The sequence below is a fragment of the Anabrus simplex genome, chromosome X, assembly GCF_040414725.1.
Source record: "Anabrus simplex isolate iqAnaSimp1 chromosome X, ASM4041472v1, whole genome shotgun sequence".
NCBI classification, from domain to species: Eukaryota; Metazoa; Arthropoda; class Insecta; order Orthoptera; family Tettigoniidae; genus Anabrus; species Anabrus simplex.
The window spans coordinates 114,900,454-114,925,919 of NC_090279.1; the positions used below are offsets into that span (position 1 = coordinate 114,900,454).

The 25,466-nt window shown below is 39.5% G+C and overlaps 1 protein-coding gene across 2 annotated transcripts in view; it reads left to right on the top strand.

The window, feature by feature from the left end:
• The first annotated feature begins 4,247 nt into the window (after nt 1-4,247).
• LOC137503384 (sarcalumenin-like) overlaps nt 4,248-25,466 on the top strand; it is a 262,108-nt gene continuing 240,889 nt past the window's right edge. For both annotated transcript variants that reach the window (XM_068230976.1, XM_068230977.1), the window contains exons 1-3: nt 4,248-4,371; nt 4,579-4,757; nt 19,918-20,029. In XM_068230976.1, the coding sequence (XP_068087077.1) occupies nt 4,631-4,757; nt 19,918-20,029 (239 nt within the window). In that variant the 5' untranslated portion in view covers nt 4,248-4,371; nt 4,579-4,630. The remainder of the gene's footprint in view (nt 4,372-4,578; nt 4,758-19,917; nt 20,030-25,466) is intronic.

Genomic DNA, 25,466 nt, shown 5'->3' on the forward strand with positions numbered 1-25,466 from the left:
AGATCACGCAACTGACTGAAGTCTGACCGTAGGATGGGGGTGGTTATTTAAGGGTTGGGGTTTAAAAGGTACTGATGATCCTAATTGAGCTGCACCTATTGTTTGAGTGTGTCTCTAAGTGGCAGCTTCTCTGTTAAGTTTGATTTGAGTTGCACCTATTGTTTGAGTGAGTCTCTAAGTGGCGGCTTCTCTGTTGAGTTTGATGAGCATCCCATTAGAAGTAGGGTGGATGTCTGCGATTTCTTCATGTCTCATACTGAAGCAGAGCAAGGTTTTGAGTCCAGGGTGGGATTGAGAAGTAGAAACATATGAGTGCAAGCAGTGTGAGCAGAGGTTGGTCATGGGTCGGTGAGTTGGGGAGGTTGGATGGAGTAGGTGAGTCCTGGAGAGGCAGTCGATTGTCGCTGTTCATAGAAGTAGGTGGTGCTCCGGTGATGTGTTCAGTAGGCAGTGATGGTGGATCCACAGCACGATGGCAGGGGTCTGGTTCCTCTTCAGCAGGGAGTAGTGAAGCTGTGTACATAGACAGTGCTTGAGCGGCGTCCCACTGAGGAGGCACGTTCACAGGTAGGAACCGGGTCTGGTAGTCTGGAGCAGCGTGTGAAGACACGATGGCCATGTGATATGCAGTGGCTGTGAGATCTGCAGTTGATTGGATGGTGCCTGAAGTGGTGGTAGTCAGCGTGGTGGTTATGATGAGGTACATGAATTTCACTGCACTGTACTCCTGCAATGGAGCCGGCCCCGTGGTGTAGGGGTAGCATGCCTGCCTCTCACCCGGAGGCCCCGGGTTCGATTCCCGACCAGGTCAGGGATTTTTACCTGGACCTGAGGGCTGGTTCGAGGTCCACTCAGGATTGAGGAGCTATCTGACGGTGAGATAGTGGCCCCGGTCTAGAAAGCCAAGAATAACGGCCAAGAGGATTTCTTGTGCTGACCACATGACACCTCGTAATCTGCAGGCCTTCGGGCTGAGCAGCGGTCGCTTGGTAGGCGAAGGCCCTTCAAGGGCTGTAGTGCCATGGGGTTTGGTTTGGTTTAGTCCTGCAATGGTGCTGCAGGAAAGAGGATGATATTTAGTTGGAGAGAACACATTGTCTGTATGCAAGTCTGGAGAAACACTTGTAATCGCCAAACCACCACTCAGTTCCACTGTAGAAGAATAAAAGAGACTAGAAGTGAAACCACTACATCCACCTGTCATGAACATGTTTTCAAGCATCTATTAAATACCGTGCCGGCTTCATTGGATGGTATCATGGAGGATGCCGTGTAGGCCACTGTGTAAGCTGTTTGAAGCTACCGGCAGTGTCAATGTGATATGAGAGACTGTCTCTTTTGCAAAAGTTGAAGCTTGCCAGGCCGTGGTATGCACTTGTAATGCACTAGCCATACGTCTTGGTAGGTGAGCTATTTACCAACTGACGAGCCCAAAGTAGCATACTGGTGCGAATCGCTGACAACAGGAACAAGTTAGCCAGAAAATTTATAATGTCCAATAATGGACCCATAATATTGGTATTACATACCGAATAGTCGAGCAGCTCGTCCCCTTTCTCCCATGTCTTCCCAGCCCAAACTTAGGAACTCTTCGTAATGCAACACTTTTGGAAAATCCTAAATTCCCATGGAGGGAATTAGATATTTTTCATCAATAGAGCATGTCAAAAAACATATCAGATGTTAGGCTTTTCAGGCGTTTGGCCCTGTAGGAAAGAGGATGATATTTAGTTGGAGAGAACATATTGTCTGTCTGGAAGTCTGGAGAAACACTTGTAATCACCAAACCACCACTTGGTTCCACTGTAGAAGAGTAAAAGAGACCAGATCTACAATCCCATTTATGTGATTACCCCAATCAAGACATTTCCTTATATTAACACCTAGGTACTTACAGTGATCCCCATATGTAACTTTCACCCCATCAACACAGTAATTAAAAGTGAGAGGACTTTTCCTATTAGTGAAACTCACAACTTGACTTTTAACCCCTTGCACCATCATAGCATTGCCTGCTGTCCATCTCACAACATTGTCGAGGTGTTTTTGCAGTTGCTCAGAATCTTGTGCATTGAACTTCCCTCCAATTTTCTTCTTTCTGGATCACTTATTTCTTTAATTTTGATTTTGAAAAGTAAAGGAGAACAACAGGAGGCAACCCTATTTCTCACCAGCCTTCAAAACTTGACTACCTCATCCAGGATCAAATTTGCAAACTTGGAATATGAGCTGGACCATACAAATACCTGCACCTGTCCAAAGGAATTCAGGCTCCAGACATTTTCAGCTACTGCCTATTGGTGGTGATTATCATTTTAACGGTAAATGTGAGATAACCATCCCTTCTTTGCACTAGAGGTGGTGGTGATTGTTTCTAAAAGGAAGTACAACTCAGCAACTATTCTCTCTTAAACCTGGAGAAGGCGCGTAAAAATAACTCCGTGAGGAGGTGCGCATAGTGTTTTAGATCAGGTCTGGAAAAACTAGCACATATTAAGCAAAAACTATTTTTAATGCTACAAAACTAGTAAATAATTTTGAACCAACTTGTGAATAATGTCGAAAGGTATTTTAACAATACAAAAATTGGATGTTAAACAATTGACGTCCATTCTGCGTCATCGCTTGATTCTCGACTTTCCGTACTGCACCGAACACATGTCACTGCCAAGTGTTCTTCGCAGATATGTCGCTGGCATACATGGCATCTATTCTTGTCTATTGTTGGATTTTCTGTTCTTTTCTTCTGTTGCAGTAGGCGCATCTTCAGGTCCTTCTAGTTCTTATAGAGCTGCAGAGGGCTACTCTTCTTCAGGCAATCCTAACATTTGGTGGATGTTCCTGGATGTTCCTTTTCTAAAAGATTTTTTTCTTTCTTTCCCTATTTCTACCCATGATATGTTGGACTTCAGTACATATGAAGGCACTATTTTACAAAAATGAAACAAAACTGACACATTTGTACTATATTAACTGAAAACATCAAATAAAACTTCACTCATAAATACGCATATGTCATAACCCCGTGAGGAGGCGCACCTGGAGTTTTAGACCAGGTCTGTCGAACAATGCACTCAGGCTGAAAGTGAGGAACGTGTGTGGTGAATTGTTTACGCATACTAATACTGGACGAGTCCAAGAAAAGGTACTGAGGGGATAGAAGCTAGCGACCCACTACGTTAAGAACTAAAAAACATTTATCTCTGAACCCGGTCAAAAAGACCGTGACGCGCCATGCCTTCTCCATGGTTAACACTAATCAGGTAGAAAATGGAAGAGGTCCAACACTTTGAAGAAGGAAGGTATTGGGAAAAGAAAGGGAAGGGCGATGAAGGGTATGAAAATGAAAGATTGAAAATGGCGCGTCACGGTCTTTTTGACCGGGTTCAGAGATAAATGTTGTTTAGTTCTTAACGTAGTGGGTCGCTAGCTTCTATCCCCTCAGTACCTTTTCTTAGACTCGTCCAGTATTAGTATGTGTAAACAATTCACCACACACGTTCCTCACTTTCAGGCCTTGTAAATCTAATACTGTCAGATCTGGAAGAGAGCAAGAGTTGAACAACGGAGATCAGATAAGAAGGATTCAAGTGAAGAGACTGCTGGTACAAATGGAAACAATGCAAAACCGAACTAGGCGCCCCGTAGACGTCTTTTCGCGTTCCCAAATTGAGACCCCTCCCCCTCCCATACAGACACATTCAGCTTTGTTCACCATGGATAGGTTAATATTAATTTTTAGTAGATTGCCCCGAAAACAAGGGTTCATCAAGGAGCATTACTGAGGACGAGATGGGGACCATACGCTGAGTAAAATACAGTAAATTGAAGAGGAATAAGAAACTACGAGTAGCACGTACTATATTCCATCTTTGAGGAAGCAATATGAATATTTAGACCTAAGTTCTTCCTAACATGCACAGAAGAGATCGCTTGTGGGAACGTATTATCATAGCCTGATAACAGACGAGAAAGCATCAATATTTGAAATGGTGCACACTTCGCTGGCGTTCAACAACGATTGACACATTGCTTTTAGCTCGTACAATTTCCGTTGCAGTGCTGTAAAACGACACTATACTTTATGCTTTGTTTGCATTAAGTTAGTTAGCACTTTTCATCAAGGCTGGATGAAGGGGCCGATAAGTTCATGTTAATTTCTAAACGTAAATAATTAATCGTGAAATTCCAGGTTTTACAGTTTAGATTAACTCCGTAAATTTTTTTTTTTTTCGTGATATATATCGCTTCGTAAATGTGCGGAATCCATAACGAAGTCGAGTTGAATCCGTTCCAGAAAAACGACCTCTATGTAGTGCACGCGTTTTAACACGGCATTTATCAAATCGCTGCGGAACGTCGGCTGTCAATGTAAGTTTGTGTCATATTAATGATAATACGGGAAATGAGTAATTTATGAATGCAGTAAATCATCACGGAAAATTATTAATATTAAACAGTGTGTTAAACGATGTTGCTGTATATAACCTAACCGGCAAAACGTACACGAATGTCGTGCTACTCCTGATCGCAATCAAGTCGGTTTTTGTAATTGTTGCTCCTTAATGTTTAATTTAGGTTAGGAGATTGCGAGTTCGTTTAAACGGTCTTTTGATTCAACATCATCAGAATGTCTGCTACTGCGGGTGCACGACCAAAGGCGAGACCATCAGCAAATCCTATGGATCAATCAACTCTTACTGTGAATGAGAAGATATTAAGAGAATGTCATGTACTGTACACAGATCCTGATAATGGTAAGTTTCCATAGCTTGTTTGGCAGGAAATAGGATGTTGTGGTCCAGTACCACTTCCTCTCTGAATGAGAAATAGCATTTCCTTTAAGGTAATTTAATTATAATTTATCCAAACCATTGGTAGTGTCCTGGTTCATGACTACGGTACCATATGAAATTATCTTATTATCATACAATACCATACCATATGTACTCATTCCATAAATATTTTTGAATTAGTTAAAAAAAATGACAGTTTTGAAGTATGGTATAGGATACATTCTGCAAGTTGGAGATATTCTCATTTGTTGGAAATGCATTTCTTGCATGAAATCCTCTTGTTCATGCAAGTATTTCCATTTGTAATTCAAGTGAAGTGAGATGGTAGCGCTGTTTTTGGACAACTGAAGTAATGTACAACATACAAGGCTCGTTGGATCCCCAGTTGGGTGTTATCGAAGGGACCTACTAGGGATATGAAGAGTGAGGCGTCTCCAGTAGCTTTCCTCAGCGAGCTGGATGATATCAGTTAGTAAACTCTTTCAAGATTGATATCGGTTATCCAAACCACTCTCTTGTATACAAAACTGACCCCATAAATGCAAATTTTAGTCTTTCATCAAGGAGTAGCTGCCTAAGTAATGATGTTTCTAGTATAACTCACTTTCATATTGGCAAAGCCAAAGATGAGACTGAAGCAGAACACATTGAAAGAAACAAACTTATTCTGTTGTGCTCGAAGCACCATGGACAGCAAACTTGTTGTAGGCCTAGTCCATACAAGAAGATATAATGCACTGCAAACACTGTCTTACAAAGAGATGGACCTGAGCTTGGGTAAATAATAAACGTGTACAAAGTATGGATTGAGTTTAGGCCTATCTTTTCATTTACTCTTGGTTACTCGAGGAGAGTGATTTAGATTTGCTCGACCGAGTGACTCATACAGTGAAACTCTGACCCCAAGCTCGTGTTTGTACAGCCAATGACTTCTTGTCACTTAAATTTCAGTGCTAACTCACAAAAGAACTTGAACGATAATACCAATATAAATGGTCTGTTATTGGACATTATAAATTATAAATCTTCCAGCTAACTCATTCTTGGTTGCCAGCGTTTCTCCCCAGTGTGCTAAATTGGGCTCATCAGTTGGTAAATAGCACACCCACCAAGACGCATGGCTAGTGCATACCGTGGAGGCCACTGCGTAGGCTACTTGGAGCCACTGGCAGTGCCAATGCACTATGAAAGAATTTGTCTCATTACCAAAAATTGATGCCTGCCTGGCCATCAGAAGATATAGGCCTAGATGTTGATTCCCATAGGGAACCTGAAATATTTGTCCCGAATGAGTAAATTTATAATACCAGTATAAATGGTCCGTTATTCCTGGGGCCAGGAATGAGTTAGCTTGAAGATTTGTAATGTCCAATAACGGACCATTTTTATTGGTATTATAAATTTACTCATTTGGAACAAATATATCAGGTTCCCTATGGGAATTAACATCTATATCTATATCAAACACATTACTTTGAGCTCTTGGTAAAGCTTCCATACCCGGTGGGCGAAGACACTCAGCAGGCATAAGCCCACAGGCCTTCTAGTATCCTGTGACAACACCATTGGTCCGAATTACTTAGTCTAGAACAATACCATTGATGTGCATTGGTCTGGACAAACAGATGATGTAATCACGTTGCGTAAAGAGCACTGACATCCAGCACGCACCATGCCAATTTCCAAATTTGTGGTTTTGTTACTTTTACCGAATGTGGCAGCCATTTGTCTGGACACAATGCAAGCTTTATCGAAGACAGTACGAAACTTGGCTGGCCAGTAGGAACACAGCAAATGGTCGCAGTTTGCTTATTTACATAGGTTTCTTTTTAATTCATCTGTATAAGTAAGAATACTTCTAGGGCCTCTGGCAAGCATAGAGGAATGATTTCTCCTTTCTGCTACTTAAAAAAGTATCTCTGCACATCGCTTTGCTATACTTTTTCTCTTTTCTAAATATGCACACTAGATATGAAAGCACCACTAAGCTCTTATCTCACTCTCGTACCATTAATCATTTAACTTAATGAGTTTTTCCTGAGCACTGTTTCTGTTTGTTTTTTTTTTTTTTTTTTTTTTTTAAACAGAAACAGCCCGCCTGGTGGCCATGATCTTTAAGGCGCTGAAGTCTAAACGGTCTGACACCGAGGTTAGCCGGTTCGAGTCCCGTTGGTCTAAAAAATGTTCACCATCAGAATGTTGGCCGGTAGAGGAGGTGGTGGTATACAATTTCTAATCACTAGATTGCGTGCCAAAAGCCTGGATTAAATTCCAAACCTCTCCGCAGTGCTCATATGGAGTGAGGGCACATGACGCTGTTGATGGTGATTCTTCCGTTGGATGGGGACGTTAAGTCTTGAGCAGACCCCTTGGTGCTATTTAACAGGAGTAGGCTATGTGCCGGCACTGGGTTTCACCCTCCCCCTACTATCATATATCACGTACCGAGCTCGATAGCTGCAGTCGCTTAAGTGCGGCCAGTTTTCAGGAGATAGTAGGTTTGAACCCCACTATCGGCAGCCCTGAAAATGGTTTTCCATGGTTTCCCATTTTCACACCAGGCAAATGCTGGGGCTGTACCTTAATTAAGGCCACGGCCGCTTCCTTCCCACTCCTAGCCCTTCCCTGTCCCATCGTCGCCGTAAGACCTATCTGTGTCGGAGCAACGTAAAGCAACTAGAAAAGAAAAAAAATAATTAATATATCATGTCATTCATTACATCTCATTAACTCCTCTGATGAGGTTGATGTCAGGAAGGGCATCCGGTCGTAAAAACCCGCCACGACAGATTCATCTCACCTCATACCTGAGCCCGTAGAGAAACGGGACAAGGGTTAGACAAACACACTGTTTCTGTTTTAAAGTCTCCATACAACCACTCTTCTCTATCTTCTGCTGCTCTTTTAGTCTTCATGTAACTTTCACATCCTGATACTCTTTCCTGGTTTGATCTCTCCCCTTTTTGTCTAACACTTTACCTTTGAAAATAATATTGATAAAGATGATGTGTCTAATGATGTTTATGCCTACAATAAGTTTAATTTTTTTAAAACTTTCCCACGAACCTACTACACTGTCGTAGCAGGGGGGAGAGGTGATACTCCCTCGTGGTGCATCCCAGGTGGCAGATAGTAGGCTCACAACTGGCTTGCTGGCAAATGTGAGCAAAATAAAATACCTCTCGCGGACCAAACACACAATCCCCTGTGGGTGAACGCAGACGAAAAATACACCCACGGTACCCCCTGCCTGTTGTAAGAGGTGACTAAAAGGGGGCGACTAAGGGATGCTAAATTTTGAACTATGTGATTAGTACCATCACGCAAGGAACACCATGAGTCGACTTTTCTTGCGATTAGTACCACTGTGAGGAATACCATGGGTGTGTGGGTGGATCAGTATGGGTATGCTGTACCTGTGTATAGTATCCGCCACTATGACGGAGGCTTCCTTCTGTTCAGGTTCGGTTGGAACACCCCAAGGAGATAAAAAGAGGCTATCCTCACTGGGGTGTTTCAGCATCTGGTTGTGGACATCATGGGTCTGCGTTTTGAGGAACATCAAGGGGCTGGGCATTGCCTGTGATTCGTACCACTATATGAGTGATGCCATGGGTCTGTGTTGCCTGTGATCAACATCAACATGTGAGGAATACCACGTATTTACAGAAGAATGGAAAAACAAGTTGAAGCTGAGTTGGGAGAAGATCAGTTTGGCTTCAGAAGAAATGTAGGAATACGTGAAGCAATCCTGACTTTACGTCTGATCTTAGAGGATCGAATCAAGAAGGACAAGCCCACGTACTGGCATTCGTACATCTAGAAAAGACATTCAATAATGTTGATTGGACCAAGCTATTCAAGATTCTGAAGGTGTTGGGATCAGATACCGAGAACGAAGAATTATCTACAATCTGTATAAAAATCAGTCTGCAGTGATAAGAATCGAGGACTTTGAAAAAGAAGCAGCAATCCAGAAAGGAGTGAGGTAAGGCTGCAGTTTGTCCCCCCTCCTTTTGAATGTTTACATAGAACAGGCAGTAAAAGAAATCAAAGAGAAATTTGGAAAGGGAATCACAATCCAAGGAGAGGAAATCAAAACCTTGAGATTTGCCAATGATATTGTTATTTTATCTGTGACTGCAGAAGATCTCGAGAAGCTGCTGAATAATATATAAGTAATAATAATAATAACGTAAATGTTTCCACCTTTTCAATACAATATATTCACAAAATTACAAAATTATACGGTACTAGTTTCGACCCATCTAGGGGTCATCATCAGCCGTATTGGGTCGAAACTAGTACCGTATAATTTTGTAATTTTGTGAATATATTGTATCGAAAAGGTGGAAACATTTACGTTATTATTATTATTACTTATATATTATTCTCAGTTCAATACGGACCAAAAACATGAAATTCATAACCATCAAAGCTGCTGAATGGTATGGACACAGTCTTGGGTAGGGAGTACAAGATGAAAATAAATATGTCCAAAACAAAAGCAGTGGAGGGCAGTCGAACGAAGGCAGGTGATGCAGGAAAAATTAGATTAGGAAATGAAGTCTTAAAGGAAGTAGATGAATATTGTTATTTTGGGTAGTAAAATAACTAACAATGGCAGAAGTAAGGAGGACATAAAATGCAGATTAGCACAAGCAAGGAAGAGCTTTCTGAAGAAAAGAAATTTGCTCACTTCAAACATTGATATAGGAATTAGAAAAATGTTTTTGAAGACTTTCGTGTGGAGCCTGGCATTGTATGGAAGTGAAACACGGACGATAACTAGCTCAGAAAGAAAGAGAATAGAAGCTTTTGAAATGTGGTGTTACAGAAGAATGCTGAAGGTGAGATGGATAGATCGAATTACAAATGAAGAGATCCAGAATCAAATTGGCGAGAGGTGATCGATTTGGCTAAATTTGACAAGAAGGAGAGATAGAATGATGGGACACATCTTAAGACACCCAGGACTTGTTCAGTTGGTTTTTGAAGGAAGTGTAGGTTATAAGAACGGTAGGGGTAGACGAAGGTATGAGTATGACAAGCAGATTAGAGCTGATGTAGGATGCAATAGTTACGTAGAAATGGAAAGGATAGGGTGGCATGGAGACCTGCATCAAACCAGTCTGTGGACTGATGACTCAAACAACAACAACAGTATGGGTCCCCGGGTTTGCGGTGCCTATGAGTGGCACTATTATGTGAGAAACACCATAGGTCTACATTACCTGTGTGTAGTACCACAGTGTGAGGAGTCTACGATACTTGTGATTAGTACTGCTACATGAGAAATATCATGGTTCTACTTCACTAGCGATAAGTACCATTATGAGGGGTCATTGACTGGAATTTTAGATCTCTGTAGACAACATGCATCATCAGTTCAGGATTGTGCTTTGGAAGCAGCCCCATGGTCTGCATATACCATTGTTTTAAGTTAGTTTCTGTGAAGGTGGGGCATTGCGGGCCGGGTCCACTGATTGTTTTTAGTTGATAATCATTGTTCATCATTGTCTTTTTGAATTCTAGACAATGGATTGATTGATTTGGAATTATTTTTAACTTTTAATATTGTGAGTTGTATCCACAGATTATTTTACATTCATATTCATCCATTCTTCCTTCATCATCAAGTTTTGAATTCTGATCAATGGACGAATTTTAGAATTTTAAATTGTCATTACATTTTGTACCATTAGGGGCTGAAACTTAGATGTTTGGCCCCTTTAAAAACCAATCGTAATCATTATCATTTCTTACTTTCCTTGGTAAAGCTAGGGAATAGCCCCTCACCATAAATCCCCCTGTGAGTGGGGTCAGTAAAATAACATCCATGGTATCCCCTGCATGTTATAAGAGGCAACTGAAAGGGGCCTCAAGGGGCTCTGAATTTGGGAGAATGGGTTAGCTGGGGCCCTTAGCTGGCATTGTTTCCAGTTGTTTGTACCAGGCTCCTCACTTTTATCTATCCTATCTATCCGCCCTTGGTCAATTCTGTTCTTTTCTGACCATAACGCTATTAGGTTTTTGAGGTTTAAAGAGTCTTTCATTTTCACACCCTTCATTGTCTTGGTCTTTCTTTTGCAATACCTGAATTTTTCGAAGTGTTGGACCTCTCGTTTTCCTTCTGATTAGTGTTAATAGAGGATGGTTGCCCAGGTGTATTTCCTCTTACAACCACCACCACCACCACCACCATACTTCAACATAAAAAACATTACGTATAGAGAATTTATATTTATTTTTATAACTGTAACATTCTTCCATCTGCCAAAACTAATTACAAATACAACCCTATAATTAGGGAAGCTATAAAATTACGAATACAGATAGAATACAGATATTACAAATTATAGAGAAAGGTAATTGATGGAAATATTACCTCATATTAATTTACTCGTGGGAGAGAGATAAGTTCATTACGAATGCCAGAGACCACACCAACCTCCTGTTAGAAATAGATTTACTTTTTTTAACCTATTAGGCCTAATATAAATAGTGGTACACTTTCAGTATTTCCAGTATCAACAGCCACTGCCATTCTTTGAAGAATGTGGCATCACTCGCAGAATTCAACACATCTGTCATACAATAATTACTCTAAAACAATGTGTTTGCCGTTTGGCCAGTGGTGTTACGTGGAATAGAGGCTGTATGCTGTGCTCCCCTAACTAGCCAGGATGTACACATATCCCAGAATTAAACAATTCATAGCACTGAGTGAACTACAGACCACTGCAGCATACCATTTATTTTTAACAATCTTCTGACCTCTACTTCTCAATTTCTTTCAATCCTGCTCTTACTTGTAATTTTGCACCATACACACATTTTTTTCTGGTTCAGAATGATTCTTCTCCTGTTTTCCAGTGTCCAGCTTTCACTTCCACTAAGAACTATGCTCCATAAAAATGATTTCATATGTTCATGTGCTTACTGGCCCAAATAAGTGCTTGCTTTGCCACGGCTATTCTTCTCTTCACTTCCATCATACACATGTAATCGTACCGTAGCCTACTTCAGGATAACAATACTTTACTGAGCGCGTTGGCCGTGCGGTTAGGGGCATGCAGCTGTGAGCTTGCCTTCGGGAGATAGTGGGTTCGAACCTCACTGTTGGCAGCCCTGAAACTGGTTTTCTCACCAGGCAAATGCTGGGGCTGTACCTTAATTAAGACCACGGCTGCATCTATCCCATCGTCGCCACAAGACCTATCTGTGTCGATGCAATGTTAAGTCAATTGTAACAATACTTCTTTACCTGATCGCTTTTGGTGCCATCAATCTGGATATAGGTTTTGATTTTTCTGATGTTCTTTCCTACCTCCACTGCTTGTTTTCTTTTTATTTACTTTCAGTTTAACAGTGTCAGGTTGCACTCTTATGTTGTTCATTTCTTTCTGTAACTGAAATCTGTTTCAGAAGCAATAGAAAATATTTTAGGAGGCAGTTTAAAAAAATCATCTATGAACATGTGTTGAGTAACTGTTGTAGACAGTTTTCCATGTTTGGACAAAACAGGAAAAGGTGAAAGTACTCAGGATTGAATAATATGTGACCACAGTTGTAATGTAACACTGGTATTACAGTGATGTTTATTCACGTACTTTGTAATGGAATTCATCTTATGTTTGTATGTTTGTAGAAAAATATTATCCGTAGTTACCTTTCCTCGGAGTACCAGATTCAAGAGTGCTTACCATAGGATTCTGTGATTTAAATCAAAAGTTCTTATTTTACAAATTAAAATAAAGATACAATTATATCTACTTTGTGTAACTAATTTAAGTACATTTTTATTTAAAACTATAGGAAGTCCGGTCTAAATGTATCGGTGCTAAAAGTAATTTAAAAAAGGTTGCCTCCGATGGAAAAGTATGTGTGTGACGGCTGCCAGTCTTGGAGAACAGTCCCAGGTGCCACTCCAAAAACTGTCGAACGGGTTGTTGGTCTAGTGGTACACAGAGATTAGATGAAGAAAAAAACTGAAAAATGGTCTGAAGACAAGGGGCTAGTTTTTTTCTTCATCTAATTGCAGAAGGACTAGAGTAATATGACCGAGCTTGGTAGCTGCAGTCGTGTAGGTGCGGCCAGTACACAGTATTCAGGAGGTAGTGGGTTCAAACCCCACTGTCAGCAGCTCTGAAGATGGTTTTTCATGGTTTCCCATTTTCACACCAGACAAATGTTGGGGCTGACCTTAATTAAGGACATGACCATTTCCTTCCCACTCCTAGCCCATTCCTGTCAGTACTTTTTCATATATTCTGATCTTCGTGTCCTTTCTTGTGTTGAAAATATTTGTATTGTGATTTTAAGTGTGAAGTGGATGTTTATATCTTAGACTTTTTTGTTTATTTTTATCTTATCTGTGATGTATTCTTCTTTTTTTTTTTTTTTACTGTTTGTTTTATGTCACACCTACACACCGGTAGGTCTTATGGTGACGATGGGACAGGTAAGGGCTAGGAGTGGGAAGGAAGCGACTGCGACCTTAATTAAGGTACAGCCCTGGCATTTGCTTGGTGTGAAAACAGGAAACCATGGAAAGCCATCTTTAGGGCACCCAACAGTGTGGTTGAACCTAGTGTCTCCTGAATGCAAGCTGATACTTACGTAACTCAAGCCCCACAGCCAATTGCTCGGTTGTGGTGTCTTCGGAATGGAAATTCGAAGTTACCATGGAGGGAATTAGATATTTTTCCATCAATAGAGCTTATCAAAAATTAGATGTATGGCTTTTCAGGCATTTGCTCTATTAACCAGCGTTTTGTCTGAGGTTTGACACTAGACTCATCAGAGTGGGATGTGTCAGACCCTACCCACTGACGCTGGGGTGTATGCAGGTGAACTTATCAGAAGCCTATTATAAGAGGCACAGTCTAACTGCATACGGGAGATGAAACTCCACAATGGAATTAATGCCCGCCTAGCAATTCCGAATGGAAATTCTAAGTTCCTATGGAGGGAATTAGATATTTTTCCACCAATAGAACATATAAAAAATCAGATAAAAAATTAGATGTATGGCTTTTCAGGCGTTTGCTCCCGTATGCAGTTATCAGACTGTGCCTCTTATAATGGGCTTCTGATAAGTTCACCTGCATACACTCAAGCGTCACTGGGTAGGGTCTGACACATCCCACTCTGATGAGTCTAGTGTCAGACCTAAGACGAAACGCTGGTTAATAGAGCAAATGCCTGAAAAGCCATACATCTAATTTTTGATCTGATTTTTGTGGTGTCTTCTGGCGTAAGGCCAGTTTCCTTCAGATCCTCATTTTTCTATTTGGTCAATTACAAAAGTATTCTACCTATGTAATGTCTACTGCATTGTGCCTAGAGACATTAGGTCTAATAACAAAAATGTTCCTTTATTTCACTGATATTGACACATAATTTAGATACAATCATTAATTAACACTTTCATTTACAGCGATAGGTTCTTGCTGCAGTTTAAGCCTGTAACTCGATTTCTTAGAAATGTCTGAATTTCATCCCTCTCTTTATAGACTTATGCCTAGTAATTGGCAACCATTTTAGCTGTTAATGGCTAATTTTATGACTTCTTCACTGGATGGTTAACTCTTTAAGTTGCCTGCCAAAGTTTGTTTAATGAGTACTCTGTGATCTTTTCTTTAAGAGTGATGAATTTTGCAATGGACGTATGATGGGTGACAATTGTCTTCTGAAATTTGCTGTGCCAGCCCTGCAGACTGTTTGTTGTATACTGATGTCTTTTCTGAAAGCATTTGATGGGAAGCATGGTGGTAGAGCCAGATGTAGTTAGCGACTGGCTGAAAGGGTAAAATGATGAGCTCTCTTATCTCAGTACAACTCCGCACCGTATACCTTGAGAAAAATAGGATGGGACTACTGTTTATAACAGTTTCTGTAAAAGTACGTCTGAGTGCGTTCATAATAACCGCGTCATAATTTGTAAGAGTACCGGTAATTGTTGGATTCAGATTGAAATTTCATGTAAGGCAGAGGTTTGCAGTGTTAATAAAGTTACAAAAATTGCCTCATTTTTTCTCCTGCATGAGCAATTTACAAATGGATATGCTTGGTTGTAGACAATGGTGCATGTGGTGTAAAGTTGGTAAAACATGGACGGTAGTCCTACTATCACCCAGCATAGCTGGGTTCGGAGATAGGGATAGCAACCTCAAAACCTCGTCAGTCGTGAATGTTAATATTCTTTTGGATCTTCACAACCTGAATCGTAATGCATCCACTAAGGATGATGACAGATGATTTCAAGTTTTTGTAAACTCTTGAGGCAGAGCTGTCTCATACACCACTTCCTCTCACCTTTAATAGCAGCTATTTCTTCTCAAGCAGTTGCAGCTGGTGGTGCAGTAGAAGCAGCTTGTGGAGGTTTAACTTCACTCCGTCTATTTTGGTGCATGTGCAGTCCCTCTTTATAGAAATGAGCGATGATACAAGTGGCATTACAGATATCACGGGTGGCACATCATTCGCAGTGGATCTTCCTCCTATCTTGGCGTGAGCGTCTCTAGTGGTAAACAAAATGATTAATTTCATATACAGCATTTTATTTAAAAAAACTCTTGTATTATTAACAGCCTACCATAAATGACAAGATAATACAGATGACGTGTGATAAATGGAGACGTTACAACCGAGTAAACACGAAAATTTAATTTTGAAAGAGTAACATAAATAAGATAATGTTTTATTAAAATAAATATTGTCTGTATTATTATTATTATTATTATTATTATTATTATTATTATTGTTGTTGTTGTTGTTGTAGTAATGGTTTGTCTGCCATGTTGGAATTTGAGAGAGTCTGGCTACATAACCATTTGGTCCGCCCATTTACTCTTAGACTCTGTGATCGGAAACAGAGAGAAAATAAAGAGAACAGTAGAAAGTGTTGTAGCGTGGATGGTAAAAATTGCGTCAAGAAAGAGATCTAGAGAAGTGTGTAGTCGTAAAATGTGATAATTAGAATTAGTTAATAAATCTTAGTGTAGAAGCTACCAGTCTAGTGTTAATTTACTTTACTACCCTGCCAACTTGTCACATTATTATTATTATTATTATTATTATTATTATTATTATTATCATCATCATCTTCATATGGCATTTACAAGTATAATGTGCAAAAATATACTATTAACATATAAGTTAAAATACCTAGGTAGAGAAATAATTAAACTAGAATGTCCGGCTTCGACAACCAGTCCACTGCACTTGGTGTCAATTCATGCAGAGCCCATAAACCGTCCTTAAATGCTGACAGTGGACAGCACTCAACAACATGAAGCAATGTCTGCTTCTCAGCACCACACTCACATGCAGCACTTTCACAACATCCCCACTTTTTCATACTATATCGGCACCTGCTGTGGCCTGTTCTGAAACAGTTGAGTTTTGACCACTCATGTCGAGGAAGATCGAAACCTGGCACTTTCTTAATTGGGTCTTTAATCAGAATGGCGTTGATGGGTGGACATTGTTCCTATCGCTGTCTCCATTCTGCTGTTACACTGAATTTTTTATGGGAGCATAGTTCAGTCCAGAGTAGATTCCGGGATTTTAACCTCATCACAGGTGGATCTCGTAAGGCATTGAACAAGAGTGAGTTCCTGTGTGCTAAGGTCTTCTTGAACAACTGTACTTTTGCTGCTTTTCTCCCCAGATCTGGATTAAAGCCACTTTCTATTAATGAGTCTTAACAAAAGAAGACGATCTTTCAGCTAAGTTTCTTCGGCTTTCATCAGGGCAAAGCATATGAAGGTCTCCTGCTGACAGTAATCATATAAATTCTTGAAGGAAAATGGAAGTCATGGTCACGTTATTCACAGCCGTCTACTGACTGGACTTGGGGATCGTCACGCTGTGCCATGTTGGTGTTACCCATTCGTATTTTTGGAGTACAGGTCTCCATGTATTTGACAACTTGAAGCTGTCTTCCCTGTTAAAGTTATTGGGGCATAGCTTTGTCTTTATGGCTTCCTTCACAAGTCGAGCATAGAAGTATTTTACAGGCGCGATGTCGTACGATGTCGGCATGTAAAAGATCTCTGGTGACACATTTGGTGTTTACCTGACAAAATTCATTAAATCTCAGCCATAGACGCCCAAGAGAGTTTCGGTTTACTCGGTCTGCCATCTAGTAGGCCTAGAGTAAAACGGAACGTCAAAATTGACAAGCAGACAGCCAGGTGGCGTCATATCCATACGATTATTATTATTATTATTATTATTATTATTATTATTATTAAGGAGGATTTGATGGTCTTAACTGTAGAAGTGTTGTGCTACAGCTGACTAGCTTATAGCATTTTCTGTGGAAGATGAGAGTGATATTCTTTACTGATCTGATGCATTCTTTTGTACTGGTGCCAACAAGCCTTTTTGTCATGCAAATATATGAGCGGCCACAACCACATGGAACTTCAGAGATGCCAGGTGTGTCAAGGGGTAGTTTTTCTTTGACTGGTCGAAACAGGGATTTGAGCTTTTAGTCTGGTGAAAATTGGAATTATATTATGCTTCCTAAGAATGCGCTCTATTCCGTCAGTTATACCTGCCACATAAAGAAAGAATACTTTTAGTTGTTTCTGTAATCCTGGTTTGTACCATCCCTGTTAGGTTTCTAATGCACTCGATTGGTTATCAGGGTCTGCTACGTTATTTACCCTAATAAATAAGTTCGAAGGAGAGCTGCTTTTTGGCAGGGGTGGTGGTGTAAGTACTTCTGAAGATATCTTTCAGAATGTAGGTTTCTTGACATTGCATGGCCTAATGTAGCATCGTTCTTCTTGTACACTAGCACATCAAGAAAAGGTAATTTACCTTCATTTTCTATTTCCATTGTGAACTTGATCTTCCTGATAATGGAATTTAGGTGCTTCAAAAATTCAATTAGGCCTAATACTTCTCTTCCACGTGACCTGACCGAATATGTGTCATCTACGTAACGATAGAAGCACTTAATTTTCAGTGGCACTGTAGTTAATGCAGCAGACTCAAAATGTTCCTTAAAATTATTTGTAGCCACTGGTGACGGAGGTGACCTCAGTTGCTGCTCCTTCTGTGTGTTCGTAATAATCCCTTTGTAGTAGAAGTAGGTTTAAAACCAACTGCTGTCAGATAGGTTAAGTCTTCAGACAGGTATTTTATAATGTAAGCAAGCATTTCTTCTGCTGGTATATCAGTAAAAATTGACATAACATTGTGCATCTGGATTTCACGTAAGTTGTGCAAGATGTATTTTGAATCTTTAACGTGAAGTTCTGTCTTCCCTGTTTCTGGTTGTGATGAAATATAGTGGGCTAACTCATGGGTTGCAGAACCATTGGCACTCGTGATTGGTCGTAGTGGCATGTTATTCTTGTGTATTTTTGGGAGGCCATAAATGACTGGAGGTATCGGGTCTGAATTCAGTAAGGTCTTCTGCAAGTGTTCTGGAAGTGTTGAGCTCTTAACAAGTTGAGTGACTTGTGTATTAATTTTGTTAGTGGGATTCCTTACTTTCTTGTACGTTTCTTCTTCTTGCAGGTTGTTCGTTTTTATAATCAGTTTTATTCATGACGACTGAAACATTACCCTTGTCAGCTGGAATTACAATTTTGCTATTGTCTTGGTAAAACGCATCAGCTGCATTAAGTTCACCTTTGGTCAAGTTATGACGTGGTGGCTTTGCTCTTTTCAACACTTAAAATACGTCTTGACAAATTTCTTCTGCCTTGTTTAAATGGTAAATCTCTGATGGCACATTCTACCCTACAAATAGTCTCCTCTACTGGGATTCTTTTTGGCACCACAGCAGAGTTGAAACCTTTCTTTAGCACTGATATTGAGTGCTGGTTTTGTACTTTATCAGACATATTTACCATGTATGACCTTGCTATAATCTGATTCCGGTGTTTTAAGTTGCGTTGCTGTCTGTCAAGGCCCAATGTTCAGTATGAAAGTTAATGCTAATCTCCATGCAAAGATTGAGTGTACAATCTAGGGGTGGTTAGATGGAAGAAGTGCCTCCTTTCCCACATGTATGTCTACTTGAACTCTACTCATTATTTACAGATGTATAGACTATTTTCAATTTACATTACACTCCAAACACTATACTCTTAGAAGATGAATTATCTTAATTTATTATTTATACAAGTTATATACATCACCCCAGTTTAGAAAGCCAAGAATAATGGCAGAGAGGATTTGTCGTGCTGACCACACGGAACCTCATAATCTGCAGGCCTTCGGGTTGAGCAGCAGTCGCTTGGTAGGCCATGGCCCTTCAAGGCTGTTGCGCCATGGGGTTTGGTTTTTATATACATCGCATATGGATTTCTGTTTACATATACATTCTCTTAACTGTGTGGAAGAAGTGAGAAACAGAATCCAGTTTTACTTCAGATGGTAGAAGATTCCATTACCAAGCACTATGTGCATAAAATCCATTAGATGTATCAGTACAGTAAATTAGACATTTTGTCTGTAGACATTTAATTATTTACATTAGCCTTTGCACTAAATTATTAGCCATTTTATTCATGTAGACCTGTTTTCAATTAGACTTGTTTGTTAGACCTGCTGATTCTTAGATGTCTGCTTTCTGTACCAACTGTCCTGGATCCGGTCTAGTTATTGTCTGGGAATGTTTTTCCTAGTATGATATTGATCCAGTATTTCAAATTCATATCAGTTCTTTTACAAGGAACTAAATAAAAGTATTTATACAATTAAGTTTTTTAAATTAAATAAAAAGTACTAGTTCTGATTTATAATTGCATGCCATAATTGAATAAAAAGAATTTTAGATTCAAATCTGATTTAAATAAATTCAAAAGTCGTGTTTTTTATTAACCCTAGTTGACGGTACATTCTATGGGTAAGGGGATCATCCAAAGTCATTCTTTCATAAGTAACAAGAAGTCCTACACACTTCAGTCTTCAGTACTATGTCACGACGACTTGTATCTTCCATCAGTAGAGGATACAACACTCGCTGGGCTCTTTTCTCATCTGTCCTGTCAAATTTTCTTTTATCATTACTTGTTTTCTTCCTAATTCGCATTCAGTGTTTGTTGCCTGTCGAAGTACATTTTTTTAATGCTTTCGTTGTTTCTTACAGGTCTAATTAAGATAGCCGAGCACTTTGGTCTGAAACTCTTAGCACCACGGAAGAAGATAATAGTTCTCCTAATTGGTAATCATTCTGCTGGCAAGTCGTCCTTCATCAACTGGTGAGTACATCTACAACTGTAGAAATGTAACCAGCATAATAGTAGTTTGCTCCACGATAGACCTTGGAATCTGCATGGTTCGAGAATCCAGAATTTTAATTCCTTTGTTGACATTGACTGTCTGATGTGTGGGCTATCCTTGTTCACTAATTTGAAATGTATGGATAGCATTGAATTTCAAGTTCTGGGGCTCGTATCCTAAAACTAGATGTAAATAATTAGTTACACACATTACAAAGGGAAGGGGCATGTGTGAACCTCCCATATCTGGAGGTAGTTGTTATTTTGTATGGTACTGTTTTAAAAATTAAATAAAATATTGTTTACCAACATATATCCATAAAGAATAAAGGTAGATTTAGGTCTTGATCAGTAACAACTAAAAACTCTCACACAGATCAATGTCCAGCATTTTTAACCTCTGCACTGCTTTGTCCCTGGCCTCATGGACATGCAGACCTTGGCAATATGGAGAATGGTCTGAGGTACGTTATCACAATCACAGATACCTTCCACTCATAATCCTGGTACTGGCATCTAGGATTCTCAACTGAATTCAAGATTAGACCAAAATTGTTGGGATTAGATGTGTGCTATTTATTGTGCCATGCTGTTTTTCAGAGCACCTATCAGCCTCTTGCTTAGGGCATAACTTAATTGACTTCATTGATGTCACTCCTGTGGGTGGGGAGCATAGGGCACATATGAGAGCATTCCAGCTGACTTTATTTGCTGCTACTGTCGGGACCTTCTTCCAGGACTTCCCAACCGTTGACACCCCTTTATTCTTGGTCTTTCTCTCTCTTCTTCTGGCACCCTCGGGATTCTATTCTAGAGCCTGTTTTGGTATGCTTTCAGACCCTCAGAGCATTGTGTGATCGATCCATTTTCATTTACGTTTCTTTTAATAATTGTTTTAAGTTTTTTTTAAATGTTGTTAGTAGGATCTTTTTTCATCAGTTTAAAAGAATTATCGGAAAAGAAAGTTTCGGTTTTTCGTATATAAGTCTCTTTGTTCATGACAACTGTGGCATTACCTTTGTCTGCTTTAGTGACTATTAGATCGTTCTTGCTGATTTTTTTGCTTTAACGAGTTAATGGCTTTTTTAGGAAATAAGGGGGCTGTAGATTTGTTACTTTCAATTAAATTAGAAAGTTTTTTACGAATATTAAGTCTAATTTCTGTTTGATTGTCAATTGGCAATTTTTGTATAGTATTAAAACAAACGTCCTTCATTTTAACTGATTATGAATCTCAGAAACTTATTAATATGAATCCTAGTATTCCCACAGCTAAAGCATTGCCAAAAGTCCACAAAACAGATATCCCCATAAGACCCATAGTAAACTATAGGAACAGTCCGACTTACAAAACCTCTAAATTTATCCACAACTTCTTGAAAAAATACTTCAAGTTTGAAAATCCCAGTTCTATTAAGAATTCCATAGAATTTTGTAATTTGACCAAAAACCTAGAGTTGCAACCACAACAAAAAAGTACTCCTTTGACATAATAAACATGTATTCTAATATACCGGTCAAAAAAACTTTAAAGATCATCAAGGACAACTTTCTTAAGCACAGAACATTAAGCTTACAAGAAATAGAAGAATTCTTAAATATTTTAGAATTTGTAACCTTCAATAATTATTTTACATTTACAATTTACATTTACTAATTTACAAGCAGGACAGTCTTCAGGAATAATGGCAGAAATTTATTTAGACCATTTGGAAAATTCTAAAATTCACAATAAAATTAAAGGTATTGTATTCTGGACACGCTATGTCGATGATGTATTTGCCATAATAGATCATAACATCTCCAACGGTGACATCATTCTCGAGCAGTTAAATAAAATCGATCCATGGATCAAATTTACTTCCGAAGTTGAAGTTAATAATTCTTTAAACTTCTTAGATATCACTATCAACAACAGCTCCAATAAATTCTCTTACACTATTTTCAGGAAACCCACCCAAACTGTTAATACCATTCGGCAAGATTCGATACATCCGGAATCTCAAAAAAAAAAAAAAAAAGAGCAACCTTTTTATAGTTTGATCCAAAGAGCCTACCATATCCCCTTATCTGATGCAGATCGTAAAAAGAACTCGATTCCATTCGCTTAATAGCAAATAAAAACGGTTTTAGTAAGCATTTCATTGACAAGATAGTCAACAAAATTGTCAACAGACCCAGTTCAACCCTTCTTAAAGAAACAAAAAGAAAAACAGAAAACTATGCCTCTTTCACCTATACCAATCACAAGATTTACAAAATCACCACCTTTTTAAGAAGCATAAGGTCAACATTGCCTTTAAAACAATTAACAATAACATTAATCTCTTTTACAACCACCATAAAATTTATAACACTGTGAACAAATACAATAAATCAGGTGTATATAAGTTAAATTGCACTCAATGCTCCGCGAGCTACATTGGGCAAACCGGAAGAGGCTTTTTTATCAGATATAAAGAACATGTCAACGCCGCCAAGCATAAAAGATACTCTGCCATGAGCACTCATATGACAGATTCAAATCATTTCTTCACTTCCATAGAACAGGACCTAAAAATTCTTTGTTTTCATAGTAAAGACAGTTTACTCAACGTTTTAGAAAACATTTATATTAACATAGATCAAAAATGGCTGCCAAATGCAAGATCTAGTGTGGTGTAAGAGCATAAAATATCTATATATAAAGGGAACTGTGCTTTGTTAGCGGCTTCTTGGCAGTATTTATGACACTATGGCATATATTTATTGTGTGTGAGTGTTGTCTAGTGAATTAGTGATCATTTGATATTGATTTTTAACGTAAGTCTATTGTGTTTTTATGCCATAGGCGATAGTCATCTTGTTTTGCCCTCAATCCATAGACAACATTACTAAGAGAGACACTCGATATAATTATTTACTATATTTGCATTGCCCTAAGTGTCGGCCATTTTGTTCTATCTGCCATCAATGCCATGGAAACTATGACAAAGACGGGAACTATGCATGCTCTTATCGACGTTGCCAAGGAACTAGAGTCTACACCTGTTGACACCATTACAATGGACGTATTTTTGACGGTATAGAGTAGACAGAACAGCCAGTGACTCCACGCCGAGTGTTAGGCGGCGAGAAATAACCTGACACCCTCAGGGAGCCAACGGCTTCGGGCGGATGAGCTCCTTGAGGGAGGAAGGGCGGTGGTCCCTCAGTGGAGGAAATGCCACTGGAATCCACTGAAAACCTGATGTCGGGCAGCAGCGCCATCAGTATCGACTTGATGCACAGAGCAATTTATGCTCGAGATGGGTCATGAGCGGGGAGCCTCAAGCGTCACCAGAATGACTGGTTTTTCGGTTGTGGTACTGCGGTGTGGAAGAGAGAGGGACCTCACTACACTATTATTCCCATGAACACTATCATGATAGCTGCTTTAAATGGATCTAATTCGTCATGCGACCCGGCTGACAACCGGCGCTTTTGCGGTTCCAGGCTGCAAAGTGTGAAATGTGCTACTGGGCATGTGCATGTAGGCAACCAGGCTGCATATGCGAAATTTGCGACTGGAAGAACAAAGCAGAATGTGGGTACTTGGAATGTGAGAGGACTTTTAGCTTCAGGAAAACTTCTCCTGATAATACAAGAGCTGGAAAGGTATAATATAGGATTGGCTGGGCTAAGTGAAACTCACTGGAAAAACAATGGCCATTTTAGGAGTGGTAATCATTGGGTCTATTTTTCTGGAAATGAAGAAAAAAGCAGTAACGGGGTCGCAATTGTGATCAGTGACAAACTGAATGACCTAGTGAAAGGATATACACCTGTTAATGATCGCATTATAACACTAAGTCTCAAATGCAAGCCACTTTCAATCAACATCATTCAGGTTTATGCCCCAACAGCGGATGCATCTGATGAAATAATCGACCGCTTCTATCAAGATCTTGATGCTACTGTTTCAGCTTTTCCAAACAGAGAAATAACTATTGTTATGGGAGACTTCAATGCCAAAATTGGTTCAACACAACATGATGAGCATGTCAGAACATCGATAGGAAGATACGGAATTGGAGAAAGAAATGAACGGGGGAACAGGCTTCTTGAGTTTGCAATTCAAAACAGGTTCACTATAACTAATACAGTCTTCAAGCATCACATACGGCACATGTACACATGGACATCGCCTGATGGTCAATATAAAAATCAGATTGACTACATCTTGATCAGTAATGGACACCAAAACTTGTCCAGGTGCAGTATGTGGTAGTGATCATCAGCTTCTTAGAACAGAAATAAGAATAAAACTTCAAACACCAGTTAAAAGATCACACAGGATACCACAAGTAGTTAATATGTCGTCTTTGAAGGAATCATTGGCGCGAAGAGCCTCCATATTACAGGATCCAATAACTACTGCAGAAGGGCTGTGGAATGTGACAAAAAACTGGATAGAGTCCTCTTTGAATGAATCTCGAGTACCAAATACTAGAAGGCAACAGTGGATCTCTGACTTGAGCCTTCAGCTTGTAGAAGAAAGAAGGTGCCTTAAAAAATCTGGCATTAACACTAAAGAAAAAAGAGAGCAAATGTCTGATCTTGATAGAAGGATTCAGTCTTCTTGTAGAAGAGATAAGAATAATTTCCTTAGTAACATTTGTTTTGAGATTGAAAACCATGCAAATCAAAACCACAGCAAGGATCTTTTTGACAAAATTAGAATAATCACTCGAGAATTCAAGCCATATTCCTGGAATATACAGAACTCAAAGGGGGATGATGTTGTGGATATAGAGAATGTTCTGGAAACATGGAGATTATACTGCCAGGATCTATACAGTGAACAATGTAATGCACAAGACCAAGTGAAGATAGACAAGCAGTCAGATCCTGAACCTGACATCCTCCGAGATGAAGTAGAAATGGCTTTGAAAATGCTGAGAACTGGAAAAGCGTGTGGACCTGATGGAATAAGTGCAGAAGTCTTGAAAGCTACAGACGGTGCTGGAATTGAAATGCTGTTGAAAATCTGCCAAGCAATATGGAATTCTAGAAGATGGCCCGAGGAATGGGTACAGTCAATCTTTGTCCCAATCCACAAGAAAGGATCGAGGAAAAAATGTGAAAATTACCGCTTAATTGCTTTGATTTCACATGCCAGTAAAGTTATGCTTCATATCCTGCACAAGAGACTCCGGGCATTTCTAGAGTATCAAATTCCTGAAGTCCAGACTGGATTTATGAAAGGAAAAGGTACTCGAGAACAAATCTTAAGCCTAAGACAAATCATAGAAAAGGCTAGAGAATTCAATGTTCCGGTATATCTGTGCTTTATTGACTACCAAAAGGCCTTTGATACTGTCAAATGGAACCATCTTTGGAAAATTTTGGATGACATGGGTTTGCCACTCCATTTAATTGATCTCCTCAAGTCCTT